The 27,418-nt window shown below is 38.6% G+C and overlaps 1 protein-coding gene across 3 annotated transcripts; it reads right to left on the bottom strand.

The window, feature by feature from the left end:
- On the bottom strand, positions 1-25,582 carry LOC148850635 (pesticidal crystal cry8Ba protein). 3 transcript variants are annotated; one of them, XR_016099247.1, is made up of 24 exons: positions 25,247-25,582; positions 25,027-25,097; positions 24,217-24,846; positions 21,839-22,086; positions 21,601-21,672; positions 21,340-21,474; positions 20,631-20,749; positions 20,230-20,532; positions 19,224-19,311; positions 19,031-19,136; positions 18,837-18,947; positions 17,315-17,478; positions 17,062-17,182; positions 16,504-16,728; positions 16,233-16,423; positions 15,685-15,852; positions 15,487-15,592; positions 2,734-2,871; positions 2,251-2,412; positions 1,959-2,159; positions 1,095-1,289; positions 887-958; positions 674-813; positions 1-460 (listed from the first exon to the last, which is right to left on the bottom strand). XR_016099247.1 is itself a non-coding variant. In XM_088944739.1 (23 exons), exons 2-23 carry the CDS (start codon positions 25,072-25,074, stop codon positions 308-310), a joined length of 3,756 nt encoding a protein of 1,251 aa, XP_088800865.1. In that variant the 5' UTR covers positions 25,075-25,097; positions 25,247-25,582; the 3' UTR covers positions 1-307. The 3 variants fall into 3 exon arrangements, 2 of the variants coding, with proteins under 2 accessions (XP_088800865.1, XP_088800866.1); XM_088944739.1 differs by lacking the exon at positions 674-813; XM_088944740.1 differs by lacking the exon at positions 674-813 and having other exon boundaries at positions 25,188-25,248.
- Between the last annotated feature and the right edge of the window lie 1,836 nt (positions 25,583-27,418).

Genomic DNA, 27,418 nt, shown 5'->3' with positions numbered 1-27,418 from the left:
TTGACTAGAAAAAAACTATTGATTTCATTATAGAGATGTATAAATGACATTTGATTATAGAGAACACGAATGGCAGGATCAGTTTCAGTGCTCTACAATATTTTGTGTTGAGGATAAGATATAAAGGGGGCAAAAAGAGAAACAGGACTGATGGGCGCCTGCATCAAGGACCATTTAGGAGGGTAACCCTTAATCAATTTAACCCAAGCTGTTCTCTCCCTGTACAAAAAATTGGAAGAACTCATTTTCTCAATGATCTCTTTTGAAAACTGATACTTCTTTGGAACATATATACATATCTTGTGATCTAATAGTAATAACTGTTGTCCTTGTGGTTTGGAGCATCCTTGCACAGCATTGAGCGTACTTCAATGATTGATCTTGGTGGTTCCAGGTCTTTTTCTTGTAGTGCATTCCCAAGCAATTGCTGCATCTGTGATGCAAAAGTATCATCCAGGATCTGCAAAAACAAACGAGGGGGTAAACACCTGAAGGTCTTATAGAGAACAGAAACGACCATAATTATATTATCGAAATTTGATGTTTGAAAACCCTTCTAATTTAAATAAATCATACTCGTTTAGACGAAAAAGGTACAAAAAGTAAAAGCAGTATACAGGAACACTGGGAATGATTATCAATGTTTCAAAAACCAAAGCAGACATCAAACAACCATGACTGCTGAGCATTCCAAGAATATGTCTGATCCGATGATTCAGTTCCGATCTTTTGTTGTTAGATATACGAGATGCACTTTCATTTAAGAGCTGGTAAACAAGTCCTTGTATAGGTACCATGCGGACAACTTTGTCACTAGAAGAGAATTATTACTTTAGAACTTAGAATATGTGTTTTAGAATGAACCAAAGAATAGGCTACTACTTACAGCAACTGCAACACGTGAACCCTTATACCAGGACCTGTTCTCTTTCCTATTCTCCAGAAAACTAAGAACATCCTGCACAAAACATAAAACCCATGTAAGACATTCAGAAATGTAAACCTGCATCAAGTTTATATATATATATATATATATATATATATATATGAGATAAAATGTAAGCATGTAACAGATATATCAAGATGAAAATTACCTGTCCCATTCTATCCCAAAAGCCCCGGCAGATTGCTATGAACACATGAGTCTCAAAGATGGTATGGAGGTGATCTATTGTATTTGTTAGTTGCTCTTTCAAGGGTTGCATTCTACTTCGAACATCTGATTCTACAACTGTCTCCTTTGAATCTTGGATGATCTTTTTCAGTTTTGTTGTGCTCTGCACTCTTGTCTGAAGATTAGAAAAATCAAGTCATAAATCAATCACTTTAAGCATTAAAATTACTATATTCCAAATATTAGCAGAAAGAATAATTAATTTCCCTAGGGCATGAAATTCATGCATGCAAACATTTTATACACACAAACAATGTGGCCAAGAATAATGAGTTTCAATTTTCAAGGTAACGGTTTATTTCCCTTATTTTTTTAAAATCAAATACAGACATAACTTTCATTACAACAGAAAGGGAACTAGAAACAGAAGAAGTGATACAAAAGAGACACCCCCAAGGAAGGGGGGGGGGGGGCTGGAACTGTATCTTTAATTCTGAAAAACAACCTGATTATGATCACCATCCTATTTATTAACCATTACTTTAGAACTTCACGTATTTTAACTCTTAGGTACCTATTTTGGTAATGAAGATGAGATTGAACCTGCAGAATCAATAGTACTGTATTTCTTTTTTTTTTTTGATAAATAATAGTACTGTATTTCCAAGATCGCTGTTTAACATCTATTCCCACTATTATTTCACAATTGTTTTCTTCAGAATTTCTTATTCTCTTCTTCAAAACATATGAATATATGATTTCCTCAATTGTTAAGACAAAATACAAATTGCATGACACAATAAAGTTTCAAGTACAAGAGCATTCCTTTTGGAAAGGCACTTACATTCTCTGCAAGTTTCTCCACAACTGCTTGCAGGTAATTTCTGAACTTGGCTCTCAACATCACTGTAATTTCACTCAGACGCTCTCCAGGAACTGCGCTTCCACCATCAGGGATACAAGAACCCCATGACTTCAACTGGGTCTCTATCCTGGGCCGAAGTACATCGAGCATTCTCTTCATGGAGTTCAAAAGAATTCCCAACTGGAAAGCACAGCCAGATATCAGGTCAACATCTTCAAAATCTAATGCAAATAAAACTACAAATTATGAGAAACAAAGATGCATAGCTTGCCTCATCAGGGACAGTGTACATGCTTGCAGAACGTTTAGCAAGCTTCTGGACATATTTCAGGCCAAATTTCTTTGGGGCCAGATTGTCCTTCAATGGTGATAGAACATCAGCATACTGCTTCTCCAAAGCCTCCACAACTGCCTTTTCAACATCAGCAATAGCCTTTTATAGATTCAAGCAAAAAACATAAAAAAAAAAACAAATTAATGAAAGTCCTGATGAATTGTCAAAGGCTAAGTAACTGAAATATAAGGTGCCAAAATTGTTATTAAACTGCCAATCAAAAGCAGCTATCTGAAGGTTTATATTGTTCCATGTTACTGCTAGCAAATATTGGGATCTTAGACCTAGGGGATCTTGAAGTTTGGACCCATCCAATACTGTGATCCAACCTCTTGTCAGTACAAGCTCCTACACTCAGTAATACTACCCAAATTGAAAAAGAAAATCTCTTTAGGAAGAGAAAAGCATGTTTAAACATACATTCTCCAAAACAAACGTGTACTCGGGCCAGCGGCAAATGATGACCTCATACTCATTCATAGTCTCTTTTAGCCGGTCATACATATCATCAACAAATGGAGTTGTAGAATGCTGTGTCCTAACTCCAGACCATTTTACCTGCAAATTTGAAGCATGAATTTAATTAAAACAAAAAGTTCATGATAGAAAATCATAATAGGATGTGCAGCCTTTGTAGTGCCTGATGAATGTCAGTGGAATAGTCTTTGAAATGCAGCAAAAAAAATCTACAAATGCAAATAAGGAAAAAAAAGATCCAAAAGCTCCAATTCAGAGCAGTTCTTTTGGCCTAGTTATGCAATACCACAATGTTGCCAAAGCAGCAAAAAGAACTGCACTGAATTGAGTTGAAGTCAACTAAAATTTTTGCTCGTATCAATGTAATGTATTAGTGGAAAAACTAGAAAGGACAAGGTAAAAAATGAAGCTGTAAGTACATAGATTCAGACAATATAGAGATTGTGCTGTATACACCCAATTAAGTCACCACAACACAACAATATTGCATCACAAACTCAAATCCCCACATTCAAATAAACTGTGCTGAAGGATGCCCTAATCGTTATTTTTTTTTTGATCAGTAAAAATCTTTCATTAATAACAGAGAGATTAAGATGCAATAGCTAAAGATTGCATAGGAAATTGCAATCTCCAGCAGTCAGTTACAATTCTGCCCAATACGATGAAGATCTATTTGCCCCATAAACTGTGCTGAAGGATGCCCTAATTGTTATTGTTTTTTTTATCAGTAAAAATCTTTCATTAATAACAGAGAGATTAAGATACAATAGCTAAAGATTGCATAGGAAATTGCAATCTCCAGCAGTTAGTTACAGTTCTGCCCAATACAATGAAGATCTATTTGCCCCTTGTTTTGCTAGGGTATCCGCCACCCCATTTGCATCCCTTTTAACCCAACCAAACTGAGAGTTGAACTTCCTTGCAAGTGTGTCAATTTCTCTGAAAATAAACTTGAGCTTCCAAGGTGCTGATGTGATGTTTTTGGCCCAAGAGATGACCAATAGAGAGTCTCCTTCAATTTCTAAGTCTGTTGTTCCTATCTGCTCAGCCATCTTTAGACCTTGAAGTAGGGCTAGAGATCCAGCCTGTATTGAGTCACCATAACCTATTGGTCCAGAGTAGAGTGCCACCACCACACCAAGATAATTTCTAAACATACGCCCCATGCCTGCCCTTCCAGGGTTGCCAAGAGAACTCCCATCGAAATCCAGTTTTAGTTTGTTCCATGCTGATGGCTTCCATTCCATGCTTACAAAAACTTTGAGTACATCTGTTTGTGCTATTTCAGCCCAATTCCTTAGCAGATAAACCACAACGAACAAACAGTAAGACATAGCAAATTGTTGTCAGTGTAGAACACAACGACCTTAGTAACCTGTGATCTAACCTATCAGCGCGGTAGTCTTCTGCGTTACGGTGGCGTATCACCAAATGTGCTGTCACGCAACAGTACAACTACAGGACAGCAACAGGGCACCACTTAAGAGCTACAGCGCTGTCCAGCGTATCAACACTATAACCAAAACATCCAAAGCATGAGAGGTTTTTAGAAGCAGGGATATAGATGAGTTCATGCTCATGTGCGGACCCCAAGGAAAAGGATGGAATCCAGAACTCAGAATCTCCACACTGATACGTGGTAAAACCCTAATTGTGGTCTCTCTGTCTCAGATCTAACAGAATAACAGGCTTTGCCGCTTTAGGGAAAGTTCCCTCTTGTATTACCTGACTTCCTATAAATAGAAGGGACCCGAAGCTCTCCTCACACGTTCAGATCATCTCCGTGCGTAAGCTCTGCCAAACTGCACTCAGTCTCCATAAAAGCTTTCTGCAACCCCCCTTCCTTTCTCCTTGTCTCCCTCTTCCCTCTCGGGCCAGTTTCATCTTTCAGGTAGACCTCTACTGTCACCTTCTCCCTACAATCCTCGCTTACCTATCAGGCCATCTATCCAACTGCTGCCAATACTGCCATAGGAAGCATAGTGTCCCATATGCCAAAGTCCGGTTTCCCAGGAAAAGGAAATTGCGATAAAAAGTAAAGGATAAAAGTAACTAGGGGTGTAAACGGATCAAATTCGAATCGGTTCAGGCAATATCCAAATTCGAATTTGACTAGAAAATCCGATATCCGAATTCGAATCCGATTAAATATTTGAATATCCGATTCGATTTGAATTCGATTAATTAATTATTTTAGATAATTAATAAATATATAAAATAAATATTTTATTGATATAAAGTAAATAAATATATAAATTATTTATATAACTTAATTATTATATATATTATATAAAATATTTTATATATAATATATGAGAATTAAATAATCGGTCGAATTCGGATATTTATCGAATCGAATCACGTCATCCAAATTCGAATCTGACTAACTATTCAGTAAGAATAGGATATCCAAATTCGACCGATTAGATATTCGAATTATCTGAATTCGATTCGATTATATCGAATATCGAATTCGAAATCGGATTTTCGAATACTGTTGACACCCCTAAAAGCAACAGAGTGTTTCTAATCGCCATCACCCCTAATTGTAATCCTGTCTTTCTTTGCGCCATACCAAAACTTTAACCATTTATTCAGGGGAACCTTTGCCCACACACCAGTACTGGGCAGGGACAACTTGAATGTGATCTCATCTTGTATCTCCTTAAACATAGGAGTTAACTCCTGCGGGTGGCACTCGGCATTAGCCAATTGCGCTGGAGTGAAATCCCCTCTTGATTCAGCGAAAGAAGAGAGTATATGTTCTCCAAGGAGATACCAAGCTCCCCGAAGGCACCCAGGAAAGTGTGAGCCTTTAGACTCTGAGCTAAGAGGGGTTTCATGTCTACCCCTCTTCTCTTGGCCATCCCTCTAAAACAATCTATGGCCATCAATAATCCAGCCAGACTTAAGAAATTTATAGAAAATGGGGCAATTGAGAATCCAGTTTGCCGATTTGGTGTACTCGTCTCCTCCCCATCAGACTCACGACAGCAATAGATAATGTCCTTCCCAAAAACATTGTAGAAACAAAGCATAGAGTCCCAAGAAATTGAATCATACTGACTGTTATTGTCAAAACTAACCGGTAATGGCAGACAAAACACTGTTGCTATCTGCTTTAAGTGGCTTGGTTCCACAAGTATTTGAGGTCTACCTGGTTCAGAATTTCCTCAAATGGGTGCATTTCAGAAGAACGGATCTCACAGACAACGGACGAAGATGATGAGGTAGACTGAGACATTTTCACAGTGAAAATGATAACAAAGAAAGAGAATGGAAGCAGGGAGAACTCTGTGACCAAGGGTTTAGGGAAGAAGATGACCAGTAAAGTTTGGGAATTTGAAAGCCCAAGCAGTTTCTTCAAACCACCATCCTTAAATAAAAGAGGGAAAGCCAGCATGTGTTGACACGTGGTGTAATGGGGTTAATCCCGTGTTTGGAAAGAATTGACTTTAAGGAGTTTCAGGTTTCCAGTATTCACCCATCACTCCTTATAAATCTTATCATTACATGTTAGGCATTTAATAGGTGTGCTATTGATGCACTGCTGCAGTAATGGTTAATCATGTGTTTTGCATTAATGTGATCACTATAATGCATCAATCATGCCCCCATGCATGTCACATTAAATGAAATGTTACGTCCAAATACATAGCTGTTACAAACACAAGTATACGACACTAAACAATCCAAATTTAAAACTGAAACCTTCCTAGCGCAGCGCAATTTAATACAGTGACCTAGTGCTAACTCTCTTATCACATATGCTTATCAACAAAAATACTTTTGTTAATAACAGGGGGCTATCTTACATTGGGTAAATCGCAAAATGACCAGACCGATTTTTTTCCAATTAGCGTGGAAACAAACTTTGCTCATAGACAAAATACTTTTTGTCAATAAGCAGGGGAGCTAATGTAAGTACATTAATTCAGACTTTATAGAGATAGAACCATAGACACCCAATTAAGTGACCATAGCACAACCATATCGCATCACAAAGTTAAACCCCCACATTCAAACAAATAAACTGTGTTGAAGGATGCCCTATGTGCAGTCTCACTTAGCAGCTAAACCACAATGAACAAACAGTAAGACATGGCAAAATGTCGTAACAGCATAGGACACATCAACCTTAGTGCCCCGTGATCTCATTTGCATGGTAGTTTTTTGCACTATGGTGGTGTATCACCAAAAGTGCTGTAGTGCATCAGGATAACATACAGGTTGGTGACAACGCACCACTTAAGCGCTACAGCACAGTTATGTAATACTCATGAAAGTCGTGGTGATAAACCAGCATATCAAAACTTCAACCCAAACATCTAAGGCATGAGAAGTTTCTAGAAGCAGAGCTATAGCTGAGTTTGTGCTCATGTGCAAACCCCAAGAAAAAGGGCGAGAACCCAAAACTCAGGATCTCCGCAGTGACATGTAGCAAAACCCTACTTGTGGTCTCTGTCTCAGATCTAACAAAATAATAGACTTTCCCGCTTTGGGGTAAGTTCCCTCTTATATTACATGACTTCCTATTCTGTCAGGGAGTTTTTTCTTTAAATAGAGGAGACCCGAAGCTCTTCTCACACATTGAAATCATCTCTGTGCATAAGCTCTGCCAAGCCGCACTCTTAGCCTACATTAAAGCAATGTTTTAAAAGCGTGAGGTGCAAAAAAGGCGCAGGGGTCAATTTGTGCCTGAGGCGCAAGGCAAGGCGTGCACCTTTTTGAAGCAAGGCGCAAACATACAAAAAAATGCTAAAAAATAACAAGAAAGTTAGAAAATTCAAGAAAATGTCAAAAAATTCAAAAAAAAAAAAACTAAACATAATATTACTAAAAAAATATAAAGTTAAATTTTAAAATAATGTTTTAAGAAACCTATTATCTAAAATTAAAATACATAAACATAAGATATAAAGCATATTCAAATGAGAATTTAAAAATAAAATCAAACATATAAAACGTTTTCAAGCATGTAAAACCTCTAATCTCTTTTTTCACTCAATTGCAGTACTTTGCATAGCTAATGTAATGTAAAAAATTTTACATTCCTGATTCTATGAGCCGCCTTTGTGCCACATCCCTCGAGGCAAGCCCAAACAAGTCCACATTAAGTCTTAAATTCTTAGTTTTCAGACAAAATAATGATTTTATAGTTTTAGCTTTTTAAGAAGACACTTTATTAGGATATGTCCAAAAAAAGCAAAAAAGCGCCAAATTTTCAAAAGGCGCACGCCTGGGCTGAAGTGCAAGGCGCATCGTTCCTTAATCCCCTTCCTTTCTCCCCATCTTCCTCTCCCCTCTCTCAGGCCATGTAGGGGTAGACCCCTACTGTCGCCTTACCTCCCTGCTTACAAAAGTCATTCAAAGGAAACTGGGTGTAGCTGCAATAGGTAATAAAAAGAGAGAAAGTAGACTAAGATGGTTCAGTCATATGCATAGAAGACCTTTGACATCACCCATAAGGCAGAGTGATCCATTGCAAGTTTAAGGGGCTAGAAAGGGTAGGGGTAGACCAAAAAGGACATGAGTTGAAGTAGTAAGAAATGATAAGTGCTAATAAATTAACAACAGATATTGCATTAAATGGAATGGAATGGAATGATGAAACAGGATTCATGTAGTTGACCGCATATAGTTGGGATAAGACTTGGCAAATGAAGTTTGTTCACCAAAATGTGCATACTTCATATTTTGCATTAAAGAATAAAGTGGAAAGGAAATGAGATATAAATATTTAATTATAGTATCTATTAAAAGAGACATATTCAAGATAAACGCCTTATACAATTGGGTGCCAAGTCCAGCTAACTATAGCTGATATGTTGACCAAGGAAGAGTTTCACCACAAAGAGTTATTGTGTGGATCTGAGCATCAGGGTTGGTATTTTAGTGCTGATGACATCCTTGGTTTGGCTAGTGATAGGAATCGAACAACACCCTTGAAGACTTATTCTAGAAAGAAGTCCTTACAACAGTATGGCATAGTGACGGTACTTGGGATTTGGACTGAATTGAACACCAAGGGTATTTTTGTCATTTTGCAATTTTCTGAAGGGTCTAATAATAAGATTTGATTGTCTATTTATAGTCTGTTTATGTTTAAAATTTGAGAGTCATTGCATAACTAGGATTAGAATTATTGAGGCTAACTATAGCTGATATGTTGACCAAGGAAGAGTTTCACCACAAAGAGTTATTGTGTGGATCTGAGCATCAGGGTTGGTATTTTAGTGCTGATGACATCCTTGGTTTGGCTAGTGATAGGAATCGAACAGCACCCTTGAAAACTTATTCTAGAAAGAAGTCCTTACAACAGTATGGCATAGTGATGGTACTTGGGATTTGGACTGAATTGAACACCAAGGGTATTTTTGTCATTTTGCAATTTTCTGAAGGGTCTAATAATAAGATTTGATTGTCTATTTATAGTCTGTTTATGTTTAAAATTTGAGAGTCATTGCATAACTAGGATTAGAATTATTGAGTCTTCTTTGAATTGAAATAGGATATGACAGCTTAGTTTGAGTCCTATTGAGTTAAACAATGTCTCCTAAGACTATCATGAGTCTAACAGTTTGACTCCTAGGATTATTATGAGTTTAGAATCTATAAATATGTATGGACGTTTTACACAAAAGGCAATGGAGTTTATTGAGTTTTCTTCAGCTTATTCTAGCTATGGTGAGTGATTCCCATGCCCTAGAGTGATTCTAGGCACCCTTTGAGTGATTCTAGGTTCTTTCTCTCCCTATTTTCTCTCATATTCCTTCAAGAAGCCATTACAGCCATCAACAGCCATAAAATTCTGATCAAAGAAGACCATTCAACATTCTCTAAGGACTAGAACTGAGCTGGTCCTACATCAGCTAGCTTATCTCAGGCAGGTCGTGGCATATTTTATTTATTATTTTTATCAATGTGCCATATTTTATCTCTATTCTATTTTTCTATGGTTTCAACTCTTTTCCTTTCCAGCCATCATAGAGGATTTCTTTCATTGCTGGCAGCTGAAAGGGTTAAGAAAGAAGGGAAAGGCAGTGTGGGGCATGATTCTGAAAGCTAAATTACTGTAGCCGAAGTAGCAGAAAAGAGAAGAAGAAGAAGAAGAGATGCTGGAATGTCAAACTGCACTGCTCAGTCGACAGTACTATTATTTATATTATGATGTAGTACAATGATACAAGAAGTTACTAGAATGCCCCTGATTAGTGATGGGACACCCAGACAACTTAAAACATTAAACAGTATTAGGCCCATTAACAAAGGCCCGGTACAAGACAACTTAAACTTAAGTATAGGCACATAAGAACTCTTATCAGCCGAATACTCATACAAAGACTTCAATCCAACACTCCCCCTCAGGCTAAGCATGGATATCAATCATGTTTAGCTTGCCAAGCATGTCCCTAAACTTTGCTACTGCCAGCCCTTTAGTCAGTACATCTGCAATTTGCATCTCAGATGGAGTATAAGGCACACAGAGTTCACCCGAGACAATTCTTTCTCTAACAAAGTGCCGATCAATCTCAATATGTTTTGTCCTGTCATGTTGCACGGGATTGTTGGCAATGTTGATGGCAGCTTTATTGTCACAATACAGCCTGAGAAGACCTTCAGCCTTAATGCCAAGTTCATTAAGAAGAGTTCTGAGCCATAAGAGTTCAGCAACCCTGTGGGCCATAGCTCTATACTTTGCTTCTGCACTTGATCTAGCCACTACATTCTGCTTCTTACTGCGCCATGTGACCAGGTTTCCTCCCACAAATGTACAGTAACCCGAGGTTGACTTCCTATCTCCAACAGACCCAGCCCAATCTGCATTAGTGTAGGCTTCAATTTCAATTCTATTGCTTTTCCTAAAGAGAATTCCCTTCCCTGGGCAAGTCTTCAAGTGCCTGAGAATCTTTTCAACTGCTTTCATATGAGGAATCTTTGGAGAGTGCATAAATTGACTGACAACATGCACAACATAAGCAATATCTGGCCGAGTGAGGGATAAGTATATCAGCTTCCCTACCAATTTTTGGTATCTCTTTATCACAGTAGTCATCCCCTACTGATTCCTACAGGCCATGATTCTGTTCCATTAGAGTATCTGCTGGCCTGCACCCCATCATGCCTGTTTCCTCTAGGAGGTCAAGAACATACTTCCGCTGACATATGTAGATTCCCTCTCTTGACCTGGCAACTTCAATCCTAAGAAAATATCTCAAATGACCCAAGTCTTTGATCTCAAATTCAAAAGCTAGAAACTCCTTCAGTCTTTTTATCTCTTCCAAGTCATTCCCGGTAATTATCATATCATCCACATAAACAATGAGTGCAGTAAATTTGCTATCTTGTCTCCTTATGAACAAGGTATGGCCTGCACCACTCTGAGTGTACCCCACTTTCTTCATGGCCCCACAGAGCCTCTCAAACCATGCACGGGGAGATTGCTTCAACCCATATAATGCTTTCCTCAATTTGCACACCTTTCTATGACTGGTGGAGGTTCCATAAATACCTCTTCATGAAGGTCACCATTTAAGAAGGCATTCTTCACATCCAGCTGATGAAGTTCCCATGAAAAATTTGCTGCTAGTGACAATAGAACCCGAATTGTGTTGAGCTTTGCTACTGGGGCAAAGGTTTCTTTGTAGTCAATCCCTTCTTTCTGAGTAAACCCCTTTGCCACAAGTCTGGTCTTGTACCTTTCAATGGACCCGTCCTCCCTGTGCTTTACAGTAAACACCCACTTGCACCCAACAGTGGTCTTCCCCTCTGGCAGATCCACTAATTCCCAAGTTCTTGCTTTCATTAGGGCTTTCATCTCTTCATTCATAGCTTCTTTCCACCTTGGATCAGACATAGCCTTTGAGTACGTAGAAGGAACACGCACAGAGAAAAGAGCAGACACAAAGGAGTGATAGGCAGGAGATAAATGTGAGTAAGAAACGAAATCAACAATGGGGTGTCGGGTGGTGCAAGAGCGGATAGGCGTACGGAGAGCAATAGGAAGATCCAAATCAGAAGCATGAGAGTTGAAATTACCTTGGATTGTAGAGATAGATTGATCCGAGTCCAACTGGTTGCTGTCATGAGGTTGAGGGCCCCTTTTTCTTCTGTTGTATGTATCTCTTTTTGTTGCCTACTGGAGCCTTCAGGAACATCTACAGCATCATGAGAGGTAACCGGCACAGTGGGAGCATCACTGGGTTGACCCGAAATGTCGCAACAAGGAGTAGGAGGAGAGGATGGAAGACCCGAAGCAGATAGGGGAACAAAAAAGGAGGGAGAATGAGAATCCTCTTCCATCCCACTAGTCTCCCCCTGAAGAGGATTCTGAGGAGACTGAAAATAGAGTTGAGACTCAAAGAAGACTACATCTCTGGTGACATACTTTCTCTTGGAGACAGGGTCAGAACACTTGTAACCCTTTTGTGTAGGAGAGTACCCCAAGAATATTCCCTTTGTAGCCTTAGGATCCAACTTGGTCTTCTTTGGATCCTTCACATGTATGAAACATATATAGCCAAAGACTCGAGGAGGAAGGGGAAAGTCTGGAAGAGTGGGGCACAAAACAGAGAAAGGGGTTTTCATACCCAACACCTTAGATGGCATCCAGTTTATCAGATATGATGCAGAAAGTACAACTTGAGAACAGTATTGCTTGGGGACTTTGTACTAGAATAGTAAGGCTTGAGCTATCTCCAATAGATGTTTATTCTTGCGCTCAGCAATCCCATTCTGCTGAGGAGTATAAGCACATGATGACTGATGTAGTATGCCAGCATCTTCCATGAATAAGTTCAAGGATTTTTCAAAGTATTCGACAGCATTGTCTGACCTGAATTGCTTAATCTTCTTATTAAACTGTGTTTCAATCATCTTGCAAAATGCCATGGTTATCCGTGGTACTTCATCCCGTCCTTTTAACAGATAGATCCATGTACAACGAGAGTAGTGGTCAATAAAACTGATAAAGTACCGGAAGCCATCAAAAGAAACAATGGGTGAAGGGCCCCAGACATCAGAATGAACCAAATCAAAAGGAGCACAAATTTCATTGCTGGAAATTGGATACACAGTTCTACATTGTTTTGACATTTGACATACTTCACAGGTTAGACTCTGTCTTGGAATGCCCTTAAACAATTCGGGAAACAACATTTCTAATGAGGAGAAAGACACATGACCTAGCCTAGCATGCCAAAGATGCAGCTTAGCTATTGGCTCCACACTTTCCGAATTACTAGCAACAGATGCTTGTAAGGCTGAGCCGATGTCTGCATTAAGGTAGTAGAGGCCTCCATACTCATGACCACACCCAATCATTCTCCTTGTCAATCTGTCCTGGAAGACACAATGAGTAGGAAAAAAGGTTATACTACAGTTCAAATTTTTGGTAAGTTTTGAAACAGACAAAAGATTTGAGGTAAGACTAGGAATATGTAAAACTGATTTAAGAGAGAGGTCCTCGCTTAGGTCAACAATTCCCTTTCCAGAGATAGTGGAGAAAGACCCGTTAGCAACTCTCATCTTATCCTGACCAGACAACAAATGATATGAAGAGAATAGGGAAGACATATGTGTCATATGGTCAGTAGCACCGGAATCAATAACCCAAGAAGTAGAGTCAATAGAGCCAGTGGCACTGAAGGCAGAAGCTGTACCTGATCTAACCAGAGATGTAGAAGAAAAAGAATTGTTTCTTAGACGGGGTAATGCCATGCTAAGGACCTCAACCTCACTAGCAGTGAAGCCCAAAGTACCAGTTCCAGAGGAATCAGGAACCTATCCCATAGGAGAAGAAGACACTGTTGGAGTATTTTGTGAGTTGTCATCATTGTTGCTGGTGACAAAATTCCCACTTGCCGCAGGCTTGTTATCTCTAGAAGAAACATCTCTGGGTATTGAAGACATCTTGACTGCAGCCACTGTGTAGGTGACACTGATTAAGACTAGCCGAAGCAGTTCTGAAGGTTCTGAACCAGTTATGGAGCAGATCTGATTAGCTGAAATGATCACAGCAGGTTCTGACAGCACTCGACACAGTTTCAGACTTCCCGAGACTGTCACAGTTCTGAAACAGTTCAGTTTCAACAAGAAGCAAGGAGTTCTGGGCTGGTAACCAACCTGAAGCTAAGGGTTCTCAACTATTGTGCTATGCAGACTCCACTTGAACTTTGAGTACTGCAACTGTAAAGAGAGTGCCCTTCCTTGCAGCCAATACTAGGACTGTAAAGAGAGTGCCCTTCCTTGTAAAGAGATTGTCCTCAACTAGGGTTCACAGTGCTGAACGATCTGGAGCTGGCAGCTCCCTAGGTAATCTCACAGCAGTGGTGAGGGGTTTCGGACTGATAACCACCCTGAGCTTGGATCTGTTTGCCACATTGCTATGCTGGTAGAAGTGTTCACAGTGCTGGTAGAACACTAGATAGACTTCACTTGGGCTGAACCTAAAAACTGCAACAGTTCGGGTACAGTAGCGAGTGAACAGTTCGAGGCTGCAACAGTAGCAAGTGAACAGTGGCTCTGTAGAAGAAGCTAAGTCTGTGCGAGTCTTGCTGGAGCACCGAAGCTGCAACTGTAGAAGTAGCTAAGCCCCTTTCAGCTAGTGCTAGGACTGCTGAAATCAGTCCTCAACTCGGTCTGTCCTACACAGACCTCTCTTAGTAGCCAAATAGCTACTATTTGCTGGAAATAACCTAGTAGGACATCTACTTCTGGGTCTTACTTCCCTTGAGTCCTACAACCAAGAGAAACCCTAGGTTCGAACTTGCTTTACTCTCTTACACCCCTAGGTCTTCACTGCAGCAACCCAGAAAAGGAAGAGAAAAGATGAAAAGACAGCAAGAGAAGAGAGTGTGTGCTGGCTGAAACCAGGAAGAAGCTAATGCTCTGATACCATGAAAGCTAAATTACTGTAGCCGAAGTAGCAGAAAAGAGAAGAAGAAGAAGAGATGCTGGAATGTCGAACTGCATTGCTCAGTCGACAGTACTATTATTTATATTATGATGTAGTACAATGATACAGGAAGTTATTAGAATGCCCCTGATTAGTGATGGGACACCCAGGCAACTTAAAACATTAAACAGGATTAGGCCCATTAACAAAGGCCCAGTACAGGACAACTTAAACTTAAGTATAGGCTCATAAGAACTCTTATCAACCGAATACTCATACATATAAAGACTTCAATCCAATAGATTCTTTTCTTTTGCAATACTTTGGACAGTTTTTTTTTTTTTTTTTTGTGGGAGAAACAACTAATTTTTTGAAAGCGAACACTCCTGCTGGGATGATTTAAAGGCAACAGGTACCTTATACACATGGTTAGCAATACACAAAGATTTCAGGGGAGTTTCCTATAACAATTAACATTATATTTGTATTCGAAAATCTGATAGGTTAACAGATTGCAATCTTTGCTTATTTACATTTATTATGTCCCCATTGCACAGTCCCTTGTTTTATACTTGTATATGGCTTCTGATGTAAACATCTTTTGGTACATAAAATGCCACACTATACTACCATTTCAAAAATAAAAGTTATTGATAATAGTTAAAAAGGATATTATGTTCAAGTACCCTGGAAGTTTTCTTCTATAATAGCATAGAATGAAAAATGCCACCATGAAGGTTTAAGGAGCACAAGGAGTAAAAAGCATGCATACAGTGACACAGAAGGATTGATAATACCTTATCCAATTTACAGGACTCGAGCAATGAAAGGCGTTTATCTTGAATCCAGAGGATGATATACAAGTGGAATAACTCCTTTGCATCAACTCCTCCTTTGACAGGACTAGAAAATATCATTTGGTCAGTGGAGATTAAGCAAACTAACAAAATACTGTGTTATATTCTTGACATGGACTGAAGTAAAAAAGAACATACTTAATGTTCCAACTAGCAAGATCCCTTTGGAAATCTGCTGTTGCAATCACAAGATCTGCAACAGGAGGTGATGGACCAGTAGGAGGACATGCAACAAGGAATGCACGTAATCTACTGCAAAGCTCCACACTATAGATGGACGAAGAAATATTTGGGAGGTCTATAAAACTGCAGACAGAGAAAATAGGTCATTAACAGAATGTGATTATCATCCAAAACTTAGATAGGGAAGTAAAAGATAATAAATAGAAAAACAAATCAGAAGGAAAACCATAAGCAGATACTAATGATTGGTTCCCATCCCCTTCATTCAGAACTCAAAAGATCATGGTTACTTCTTCCCATATTTGTGCTTCCTGTCCTTATGGAAGTCATAGTTCTTCCAGATTGGTTTGTTAACATCATGTGATAAATTCGTATTGTTGAGTTCTGTGTCACATGGTCATAGATGCCCAACATGCTAATGGATTTCACTAGGACCAAACAAACATGATTCCAATAACCAATTGCAGCTAAAAGAAAGTTTTACAACATCCTATAATGCATACCTGGGAAGAACATGCTGATTATGGATTTCTATATCAGTGAAAACTTCATTTCTAATATTCAAGCAAAGAAATTTCATCTTCTGGTAAGCTGTAGAAAGAGTTACAGCATCCATCAAGGTTCCTTCATTATTGTTGGTAACAAATTCATCTGTCTCTGCCAAGTGCCTCCTTGATCTCTTTCTTGCAGCAGTCTGCAATGACACCAAAGCTTCAAAACTAGAAGCAGATAGTAGACTAAAGAAGGGAATCATCATGAAAAAGAAACTTTGACCTGGAAATAGCTGCATAGTTTCAACTGTGCCTCTGGAGATAATACATCATGAAGAAGAGTATATAGCTTTACAGCAGGAGCCAAAGCCGGGGATGCAGAACCAGTTGCAGGCCTGAAAACATCCATCATGCCTGATGGTGATGACTCGTCCAAGGATTTATAGTTTTCAAAAACAAGAGCAAGAATCTGCTCAAGTTGCTCTTCAACTTCTCCTAAGATACGGTTCTGGTTCAGCAGACAACAACCACTCATTAAGTTCTAATTTTTTTATATAGAAAAGCAAGAAAAAATGATTGATTAATATTGGCTGAGAGATAACAATAAAAATGTCATATTTTGTGCTGAAAGCAGAACTGAACTGCTAACAAACAAGACAAGAATTACAAGGGAGAGAGGTAGATAGAACATGAATGCATTCATGTTATTGAACAAACAGAAGTAAATCGCTTGTATTTCCCTAGAAATCTTGACAGTCCCTTTAGAAGTCAAAAGAAATTGATAGACAAGCACTATGTTAAGACAAACTTCAGGTGAGAGAATTTTATGAAAAACACATACCTCTTGATGGCTCAATGTGCCCTTACTGTGGCCCTTCATTATTACAGGTAATAGCAAATCGTGCACCAAACAGAGACAGTCTGCTGTCGGTGTAGCAACATCCATAACATAGGATAGATATCTAAAAAACATTGCAAATTTAAGAAACTATTAACAAAAATATTACCCATATTAACTGCTAAAACAAGAAATATTGGCATATGTTAATGTTTGATGTGGCGAGAAAGGTCTCCAGCTAACCACATTCCATTACCTTAGCTTGGTGTAAGCATCTGAAACACCATAGTATGATGCAAATTCAGTCAGTAACCACTTCCATGGGCCATACAATAATAAATTCCTCTGCTGAAAATTTTGAACCTTCATTGCAACTTCTAAAACCAAGTCATATGCCACAGTTTCTGCAACAGAGCCACACTACAAAATGAAAGAAAGGGGTTAATTTTGTAAATATATGTACTGAAGAGATAATGACAATTGCAGAGAAAAATGGTAAAATCTCAAACTGAAATGTATGAGTGAGAAGACAGGTTTGGGTCTGAGAGGAGAAGCAACTTCAAACAAGGAAGTGCCAAAGCTTAGGTTGGTATCCAGTTCACCCTTCCCAAGGCCCTGGATAGACCATTTTGATGGTCCATTTCTTAGTTTTTATTTGATTTTCCACTTTACATGGCCTGGATTTTCTATAGAAAATTTCATGCATTACTTGAATGGCTGGGCTTAGTTGAAACCTTAGTAATATCACCTTCATGGGTGAGATTATTTCATCAATCTTAGACAACTACTTTAATGGTCTATATCTTTATGTTGATTGGGTACATTATTTGAATGGATTAGATTAGATGAAATCTTGGTAATACATATGATGATCTCAGAAGGCCATTTTGATTGTCTGGATTTTAGGTGTCATTTGGTACATCACTTTTCACGGCCTAGAAATGGCACTAAATCCATACAAACAACAAATGGACATGGGGAGGGGCATCTTCCAAAAGATAGGTGAGGCGCCCCCAAAACACCCTGAGGCATGCTAGAGGTATGCATCCTGCACACCTCGTGCAAAAAGAAAGAAAAAAAAAAAGAAAAGGGACGGGAAAGAAAGAGAGAGAGAGAGAGAGAGAAAGAAAGAAAGTTTGAGCCGAGAGCTCCACCCGCGACCCCCTTAGCTAGGGGGCTTCACCCCACAGATCCCCCCCCCCAACATCTTTTTATCATCCTCCTCTGATTCAGCGAGCTCCACCAAGTGTTACACCTCTTATGTCATGCCTCCACATTTTGAAACATCGAGTCAAACCAAAAAAGAATTACTAAAGTTCTGATTTTAAAGTTCATATCAATAATTTAATAACATAGAAAATTACCAACTAATATCACATTTGGACTTGGTTGGTTCATACTTATGCTTTTCTTTGTTTTTTAGAAGTGTCATCTTGAACCGGGAATTAACAAGGTGAATACAAGAAGCATACTACTAAATTGAAAGATCTACAACAACTTCGTTCAAATCAATGATCTTATCAGAATAGAAGTGAAAGTTGTTTTAGCTATAAACCCCAGTAAATGGGCCCTAGTAATAACTTGTCTTAAATAAAAAAAGAACAAAAAAAAAAAAAAAACTTAGTCATATTCCAATGTGGTCATTGATGATGTCACAGTCTTGTGTTGTGTCTAAAAGAAATCTAAACTAGAGGATTTCATTTGAACTACAACTTGGAAACTGAAGTTTAACTCAAGTGGAGAAAAGCTCATTGGAAGTGAGAATATGGACATCATACCTTCAAACCATTTTCATCTGGACAAGTTGAATAATTTACATAGAGCTGTACTCTACCGACAAGTTCATGCTCTGGTTCACAATAAATAGGCCACCAGCGAAGCTTGTCTCCCTACAATGAGTGCATATATAAGTTTCCTATACAGTCTGTTTTCCTAATTCTTAATACTACTGAGAGGATCCAGAAAACCTTACCGGGTCATCAGCAATGGTAGCCACCTGAGCAAGGACTCGACCATAATACTTTCCCTTGGAATCCTGGACCTCCATAATTAGATCATCTCCCATACTATCTGGAAAGCTGCATAATGACATAACAAAATTATTTGAAAAACCTAAAAAGAGAATAAAGTTATAACAAACAGAAATATGGCACAAGACTACATACAATACATGTGTTTCACCAGATCCAGGTTGCATCCGAACAGCATCCTCTTCAGTTGAACTTTTCAACCTCAACAAACATGAGTATGTTTCTGACAAAATTTACTCAATGTCACATTTAAGTTCAAAATTTTAAAAGCCAAAAAAGAAAAAAAAAGCAAGTCAATAACAGTATGCAAATATTATATCCAAAAGCTGGTTTGCCACATTTCCAAAGAAATCAATGGGACAAGGTCAATAATGGGCCATAGGTTGCCAAATCACAACTACCAGATGCCCCTGACCATAAAAAACGAATTCTAATTTCTGGAACCTGATCTGTTCGTGAGGTGGTCAATTAAGGTGTGAATCGACAGCACAATGATAAGACCCCATTTGGGAGGGTTTAGCTTTGGTTGAGTTGTTTTAGCTCAACCACTTTGGAGAAGAAACTAAAAGAAGCTTCAAGGGAGAGCCATGTATGTGGCTTACAGTCAGTTTGGGCTCCCTGGTTTTTTCACCAAACATTACACAGAGGCTTCCCAGGTGGGCAGCAAAAAGCGGTGACGTGAAACATCCCAAACAACTAAGTTGTTTGGCTAATATGAGATATACAATATACTTAGGCCTTGTTCGCTTTTTAGGAAGCCATTTACCTATGTAAATGCGCTTACCCAAGCAATAGTTTCCTGGGAAACACTTACCCGGGTAAGTGCACTTTTCAGTATTAAAGTGACAATGTTGTCCCATCACGTGTTGGCAAATTTCCCCGCAGGCGGAAAAGTTATTTACCCAAGTGGTGGAGAGTAATACTTACCCAGGTAACTGCCACATTCAGGAATCATTCTTTTCCATGGGACCCACTAATACTGAAAAATGAACATGGATAAATTGGTCAACTCTTGTGCTGACCAATTTACCCACTCAAATTTACCGAAAAATAAACAAGGCCTTAATGGTATTGAGGACATTATTAAGAATTTAAGACCCATTAAAAAATCAAATCCAGATTAAATACATAGTCCAAATACCTTGCACTACTTCATAAGATGCTGAACTGTTACGTAGTGTAGTCACACCAACTTTTAGCAGTCCAGACACCTGCTTTATATATTGAGCGCCAGCATGGACATAAGCCAAGCTATGACGTGAAAAAGAGCCATTGGCAGGTACACGAGGCACCACACGAATTCTCCGAAGTGCTTCCCATCCAGAAGAGAGAGTTGACTGTAAATTGGAAACACGATGTCGAAGAGATTCCATTTTCACTGGTGCCCTTAAAGATGAAAAACTGCAGCCTGTGGGTGGATCCAGAGCCATTTTCACCTTACGAACTGCATATCAAGAAAGTCTTAGGCTAATAGTAGTTTTTCCATGCACATCTTGACAGAAACTGATGCAATGATTGCCATATGATAAGAAGTTGCACTACCTTGCACCTTCATTTTGCCAATCGTTTTCTTAGGTTTTGGTGCAGCTCCCTCACTGACAAGGTCTGAAGATCGTCTTGTCAACAATTCCTCCTCTGATTGTAAAAGAATTTGCTGTAAACTATAAAACAAACATAAAAACAGTAAGCTAGGAGTTATAGGAAATCACGAACCTACATTCAGTGCCACATGTTATGCCATGTAAATGCACATTACTCAGTGATAAGATTCTGACATGATAACCTTCAGAACATAGAATGTCTTTGTTACCAGGTGCCATGTGCAGCTTAAATTTACAAATTGAAATTCATAGGAGCCATAAGCTATCACAGACAGAAGTCAAGTTTTTTTACTACAATACCAGATTGGCCACTGAAAGATAATAAAAGCAAATCCTGTAGTCAAATTCATTGCAAAAATCCTAAAAAGTTATTATAACATTATATACAAAACTTTGCCTTCTTTAATTGCTAATATTTTTCTGCTGCCTAAAGTACCTCAGGAACTTATCTACCACAGTGAACAAACTTTCTTCACTCCAGGAAGTTTATTTCTTTGCAATTTCTTTCACTTTCTACCTAAAGCCAATACTTGCATTTTCTTGCATTTTCCACTATTCTCTTGCTAATTTCAGTCATTCTCCAGAATGCAATAAACCCTAAATAAAGATGGCATTTTAGAAGAATAATAGAAACAAAAGATCCCCCTTACCCAAATGCATTTCGCAGCAGTGCACATTCATTTTCCAAAAACATAGGAGCTTCCATGCAGCCCCTGGCCCATGCATGAAGACAAAGCCGAACACATGCATCATAAGAGAGCACAGAACACCAGGGCCCTTGTCCACTGAAACCAATTTACAAGGTATGAGATTATTAAACGAGATGAAAAATGACAGAAGTGAAATGGAATATATCAACTAAATGCCAGAATCAAGAACTGAGATGAAATCAAAGGTCTAAAAGAATGTACCTAGCATGAAATGTAGGAAGGCGAGCTGGTACTGCAGCAGTAGAGACAGTAGCTTCCACACCAACAGTAGCACTATGAAACATAAAAGCTTTAGTTTATTTGTTTAACTTTGAAAGAGAACAGTTTGAAGCAAAAGAGGAGTCATGAATAAAAGGTGTAGTTTATTCAAATTACAAGGAAACCTAATGATTACAATGTTAGATCAGCTCAAGAAAAACAGAAAAAGAACTTCACAGACCTCGTAGACTGCTCTGGAATCCTATTCCCAGTATTTCCTTGGGCAGAGACCCCAGAAATATTGCTTTTTAAGGTGTTTGGCTCATTTCTTTCTGTGGTGCATGGTGTACCCTGTGTACTACGAGCTTGAATTTTTTCAGCATCTTGGCTAATTTCCACAACAGGGCCACGAAATGGAGGTGCACTAGGGACATCATCATCAGAGAGCTTCTTACTTTGCATACCTCCGACACCTCTGACATGGTATTCCTGCAAACACTATACCCCAGTAAGCATGGCATAGCAAGTACAATTTTCAACCCATAGTGTAAGTGTGTAACTGTGAACCCTGTAAGTGCAAGGAATAAAATCGTAGTATAAGGGTATCACTACTACTATGAATGTGACAAGATGGAATGTTAATTGCACTCAAAGGTAGGACTAAAGATACACTCAATTCCCTTGGCTTTTCAAGCATTCATGCTAAGGATACTAACATATGTCATGTAAAGCAAAGAGCGAAAGTAGATCTCTAATCCTATGCTGCAAAGAGGATAAGCATTCATCCTTGATAAATTGTGAAATGGTTAAGTATTTTATTTCCGTTCACTGGCTCAAACTTTCCAATAGAAAGTAAACATTTAATTCGTAGTTTTCAAGGCGCCAAGGCGAGGTGGGCGTCAGGGGGCACCTTGTCGCCTAGTCACCTAGGGATGGATTTTTTTATATAGAAAATATAGATCCTAGGGTAGTTCCCTAGGTACCATAGCCATATTTCCTTAATAATTATTCATAATTTTCATAAGAAAAGTATAGAGTTCATGTTAAAGTATAGAAAATCAACATATTCATGAGAAGAAAAAAAAAGAAGGAAAAGAAAATTAAAAAAATATAGGGGCTGAACCCTTATTTTTGTTATAGGAAAAGAAGAACAGAAAATGTGTTGATTAGACAAAATTTTAAGTTCTTCCTTACTTATTGGTTCAGGTTTTAAAGTCTTTGAGGGTTCAATACAGCATTTAGCAATGTTTGTACTGATTAAATCCTAACAAATAAGAAAATAATAAAAACAAATTAGTATATAAACACACAAAATGAATATTTTAGTTTAATAGTGCCTATTTTATAATTATAATGTCAAAAAATAAAGAATAAAAAAGTATTTTACAATACATAGTACAAAACTGCTTGGCGATTAGGCGAGGCGAGCCTCAAAGGGCGCCTTGTGGCCTAGGCGTCACCTTGACAACTATGATTTAATTGGCATACCTAAAGTAGTCCCAAACAAACAAATCCTACCTATATGATGTCTGCCTTTCTCCCCAGAAATTAAGAATATTCACAAGCTATCTAACAAATCTAAATCATTGATGGATCAGGAAGACTCTGGATTGGAATTGGATGCTGTTAGGGTTTAGACCATCAAGGAAAATTTCAATGATTGAATTTTTCAGGTCAATTTATTGGTTGTTCATGTCAAGGTACATTAAGGACCCTCAAGTCTTAACTCTTGGCATCCATCAGAATGTCAGAGATGAACCAATTAAGAATGAAAGCTACTCTAAAAAGATTTAAAATACTCTTTTCAAAGAAGGCATTCTTTGACAAACTTAGCATTCTACCATTATACTCTGAAAAAAACTCCCTGACAAGAAACGATAATTGTACTAAACCATTTAATAGGCTTCAATGAACAATTTCCCCATTCTTGCTAGTAAGTATATAATTGGCTGGGAACTCCCTAATCTTAGGCTTAAATGACCAAGATTACAGTAATAACTAGAGCAAATGTGTTGTTACTCTTTAATGTGTAAAAATGGGATATTTTAATCAGCAACAACAAGTATAAAAGAGATGATTTGGATATCTTCTTGTGAACTGTTGATTTGCACTTACAACTACATCTCTTTGACAATGAGTAGAAATTCCAATGTATTGAACAAAAATTAAACTTTAGGAACCAAAAGAGTGTTCCGACTTTTAGGCAACTAAAACCAATGATACCATGAAGCAAATCGGAGTACTAAATTGGAAATTATTTACAGGTTATTTAGGTTTTAAAGTGTCCATATCATTAAAAACACATGTAAAGAAAAAGAAAATTTATCTTCTATGGAAAAATAGGGAAAATCCAATATCAAATTATCAATTCTCAGCCCAGCTATGATCACATCAGTAAGAAGGGGCAACCTAAATAAGGTAAAGGGACCTGAAAATTTACCAAAAACTAACTATTTAATCAAATATTATCATCCATCTTTAAGTTGGGAACTCAAGTTAGCATCCGATTCTCTAATTCCCCAGGAACAATAAACATGGGTTTATAATGAGGACGAATAGTAATACAATGAACGCATACCGTTATGAGCCATGAACATTCAGAAGCAACGCGATACCGACCTTTTCAGTAGTAATCTCCACATTGGCCCGTGAAGGAACACTGGAAGAATAGCTTTCTGAAGTGCAAGTCCCTCCTCGGTACAAGGAGCCAGTGTTGCTCCCAAGCCGTGTCGATGCAAATTCAGAGCTTGCAGCAGAATCCGAAGACTCATACTCCGTATATTCATGCTGCGCGGCCGAATATCTACCACCTACCCCTCCAGGTCTCTCCACCGTATGGCCCTGTCTATGCTGAACAGCTTCCCTTGATGAACTAAAATCAGAGTAACCATTTTCACTGGCGTAACGAGGTTGCCTTTGAACCGGAGTGGTGTATCTGTTGTGAGCAACACCATTAGGCATGCGCCGGTCGTCCTGTGGAGATGAATCCAGTGAGTACCGCCCCCCGTATACCTCTTCCTCAGAATCAGTCGTCTCGTCCATGTCAGACCCAAATCCACTATCATCCACATCACCAGGGATAGCTCGAGACACCGGAATTACCCCTGACGGCAAATGCCCACTTCTGAACTTAGCAGGAGGAGGCAATCCGAAGCCTCGGCCGTTGTTCCTGACGTTGGTCACTGGGTCGATCCGAGGCCTCTGATTTGAAATTGACGAAGGCACTTCCCTTTGCTTACCACCAGTCCCCTGATTTAAAATTTTCACAAATGTGAGTAGCGAAAAAAAGAAAAATCATAAGTGCAAGCCTTCATCCATCTTTAAAACGCAAAAAAAAAAAAAAGAAAAAAAAAAGAAAAAGAAATTGAAAAAAAGGAAGGGCAGGAATTCAAAGAAGAAGAAGATACGTAAATTTGAATTCAGGCTTACCTCCCTGACCCATCTAAGGGCATTGTTATCCAGGCCGTCTGTGAACATTATTACCCGCTCTTCGTCTTCACCTACATCAGAAAACCCAAAAACACAACTCAGCAATCTACTGAAAATTATGAAAAAAAGGGGTTTCCCTTGATCAAAGAACAACTGCTTACAGAAATGGCTAAAAGAAAGAAGCAGATCGATTGGAGAATACTACAACTATACTACATACAGTAGAAAAAAATAAAGGAACGATCCAGAGATTCAGAAGAAGAAAAGTCGGTCAGATTCGTCCGTCACTTGGCCCCCAAAACGCTCTAGTCTTCTGCTGCTCTCTTCCTTACGTGCACAACTGTGGTTTAATTGTTTTTTCTCGCTTCTTCAGAGTACGAACTCCGAACCCTTCATTTTCTAAGTTTAGGAATTGGGATTCCCATTCCCTCTGCTTTTTAATATTTCAAATTTTCTTTGGCAAATTTCAGGTACAAAGCTAGAATTTAGTCATTTACCACTTTTCTGATGTTAGTAGCAGTAAGGTATTCGTTTCTTCTTTAGTTCTTTTCGTTCCAAAAATCCAATTAGTTAATTAAGTTAATTAAAATAATCCGAAAATAAAGCGCACGAAGGATCGCCGTCGGTGTGGAGAGTAACGGGAAGATGACGTGGAGGGCAGAAGTCGAACGTTTTTTAAGTGGGGCCGGTCCCTGCGGGAACACTACACAGTGCTCCGCGAAACAAGACGCGGTCACGATCACATGGCATGTGGGCCCTCCAACGCTTTCTGTCTTCTCTGTCTCTTTCTCTCTCTCATGTTCAAATTCATATACAGAGATGTTTAATGTTTTCCATGACTGATGAAATGTCTTAATTACCCCTATATTTCTTCGCGATCAAGGAAAGTTAGCTGGAGGAAGCTGAGTTGGATCACCTAAATTCCACGTGTTGAACGTACCACCAGCTCATCAAGTTTGCCCTATTAGGCTTTTAGCCAGGTGGACAAGAAAAAAATAGATATTCGTCAGATTCATAGTGTCGTGAACGTGACTTACGAAAATATGTGTATAAATCAAACGGCTAAAAAGATATCTGGTTCCTTTTAATTCTGGGTCCTCATGTACATTAGAGAGACATTGAGATGCTCCTCCTAATTCAGATTTCAGAAGACTCGTGACTCGTGGTGAACGGCCAGGGGCCACTTCTCTAACAAGTAACGACAACCGGAGGAGAGAGTCAAGAGAGAAATACAAAGAGGTTTGAAATGTTGATTTTTGAAACTCTGCATTACGGTAAATGAGTACGTGGACGTCTTGGGCCCGAGGGAACAGCGAATTCAAATATTTATTCTAACAAGTTAATGGGCCATCAGACAGATCAAATTCGAGCCCAATCACCCCATCTAAAGTTTTCCCAGTTCAGCGAGAGAGATGGTGTTTATACGACTTAACACGACACTAAAGAACTGCTTTATCTTGTCACTGCCCAAAGCCAGGGGCAAAGTGGTTTCAGTTTTTCCTAAGCCACGCCAGGGACCATAGATTAGTTTTATTAATTAATAAAATGGTGCAGATTGGGCACATCATCTTTCCACGTGGCTGTAATGGGATATATTGTCTTGAAGAAGCTTAGTTACCTTTCCACCTTTCCATCCCCATCAATAAATAAATAAATAAACAAAGCCAAAGTAACTTGTTTATAATTTATAATTTTATATCAATAAATAAAAAAGGAGTGTACGTGTAGAGAAAGAGAAAGAACTTAAGAACATTATGATTTTAATTTCTAAATACTAATATCAGTATCATCGTTAGTCATTACATAGAATCATCTCAAGGACGAGAGGGAGTGGTTTTCTATACTGCTAGCGATTGACCGAGTGTTCATTATTCGACTTTTTACCGAATCATAAATAAATGTTTACAAATAACAAGCCTTTCTGGGTTGCCACCTGGCAAACATGGTTACAGATGGATAGGATCACGCTTGTAGATCAGTCCCATACTTGCATGATGGGAATGGAAATAAATGACATTGTTTTCCCTCATCTAGGTTTTGCCAAGTAAGTCAAGATGGCTAGTTCACATGTCTGGTCTCTGTTATTCTTTTTTATTCCCTTATCCTTCTCTACTCTTATTAATCAAAGTGTCATCTTACTTGATTTTAGTTGTTTTATTGGGTTAGTCTTAGAATAAGGTGACCTACCGACCACTTTCTTCATCCAATCTCAGTTCGGAACACATGGGTTTACTACCAATTCAATCTCTGATTGGATTAAATTAAAGAAGAGTCATCGCATTGTCCAACGTCTACAATTCTAATTACCCGAAAAAAAAATCCGCTATTCCTGGTCCACGTTCTGCTGCTCCTCAGGAAAGAAAAGAAAACATTAGATTTGATAGTCACATTG

The sequence above is a fragment of the Nelumbo lutea genome, chromosome 5 (genome assembly GCF_056320005.1).
Source record: "Nelumbo lutea isolate HS-2025 chromosome 5, American lotus-T2T, whole genome shotgun sequence".
In the NCBI taxonomy this organism is placed as follows: Eukaryota; Viridiplantae; Streptophyta; class Magnoliopsida; order Proteales; family Nelumbonaceae; genus Nelumbo; species Nelumbo lutea.
This window is presented reverse-complemented; position numbering and strand designations above follow the sequence as displayed.

What these genes read in the sequence shown, in the direction of transcription:
- LOC148850635 (XM_088944739.1), bottom strand. Translation starts at nt 25,074, where the DNA reads ATGTTCACAGACGGCCTGGATAACAATGCCCTTAGATGGGTCAGGGAG. An exon ending in CAGATGAAAATGGTTTGAAG is followed by an intron (nt 17,479 to 18,836) that starts GTATGATGTCCA and finishes TTCATTTTGTAG; the next exon opens with TGTGGCTCTGTTGCAGAAAC. An exon ending in CTTGCTAGTTGGAACATTAA is followed by an intron (nt 15,593 to 15,684) that starts GTATGTTCTTTT and finishes GATATTTTCTAG; the next exon opens with TCCTGTCAAAGGAGGAGTTG.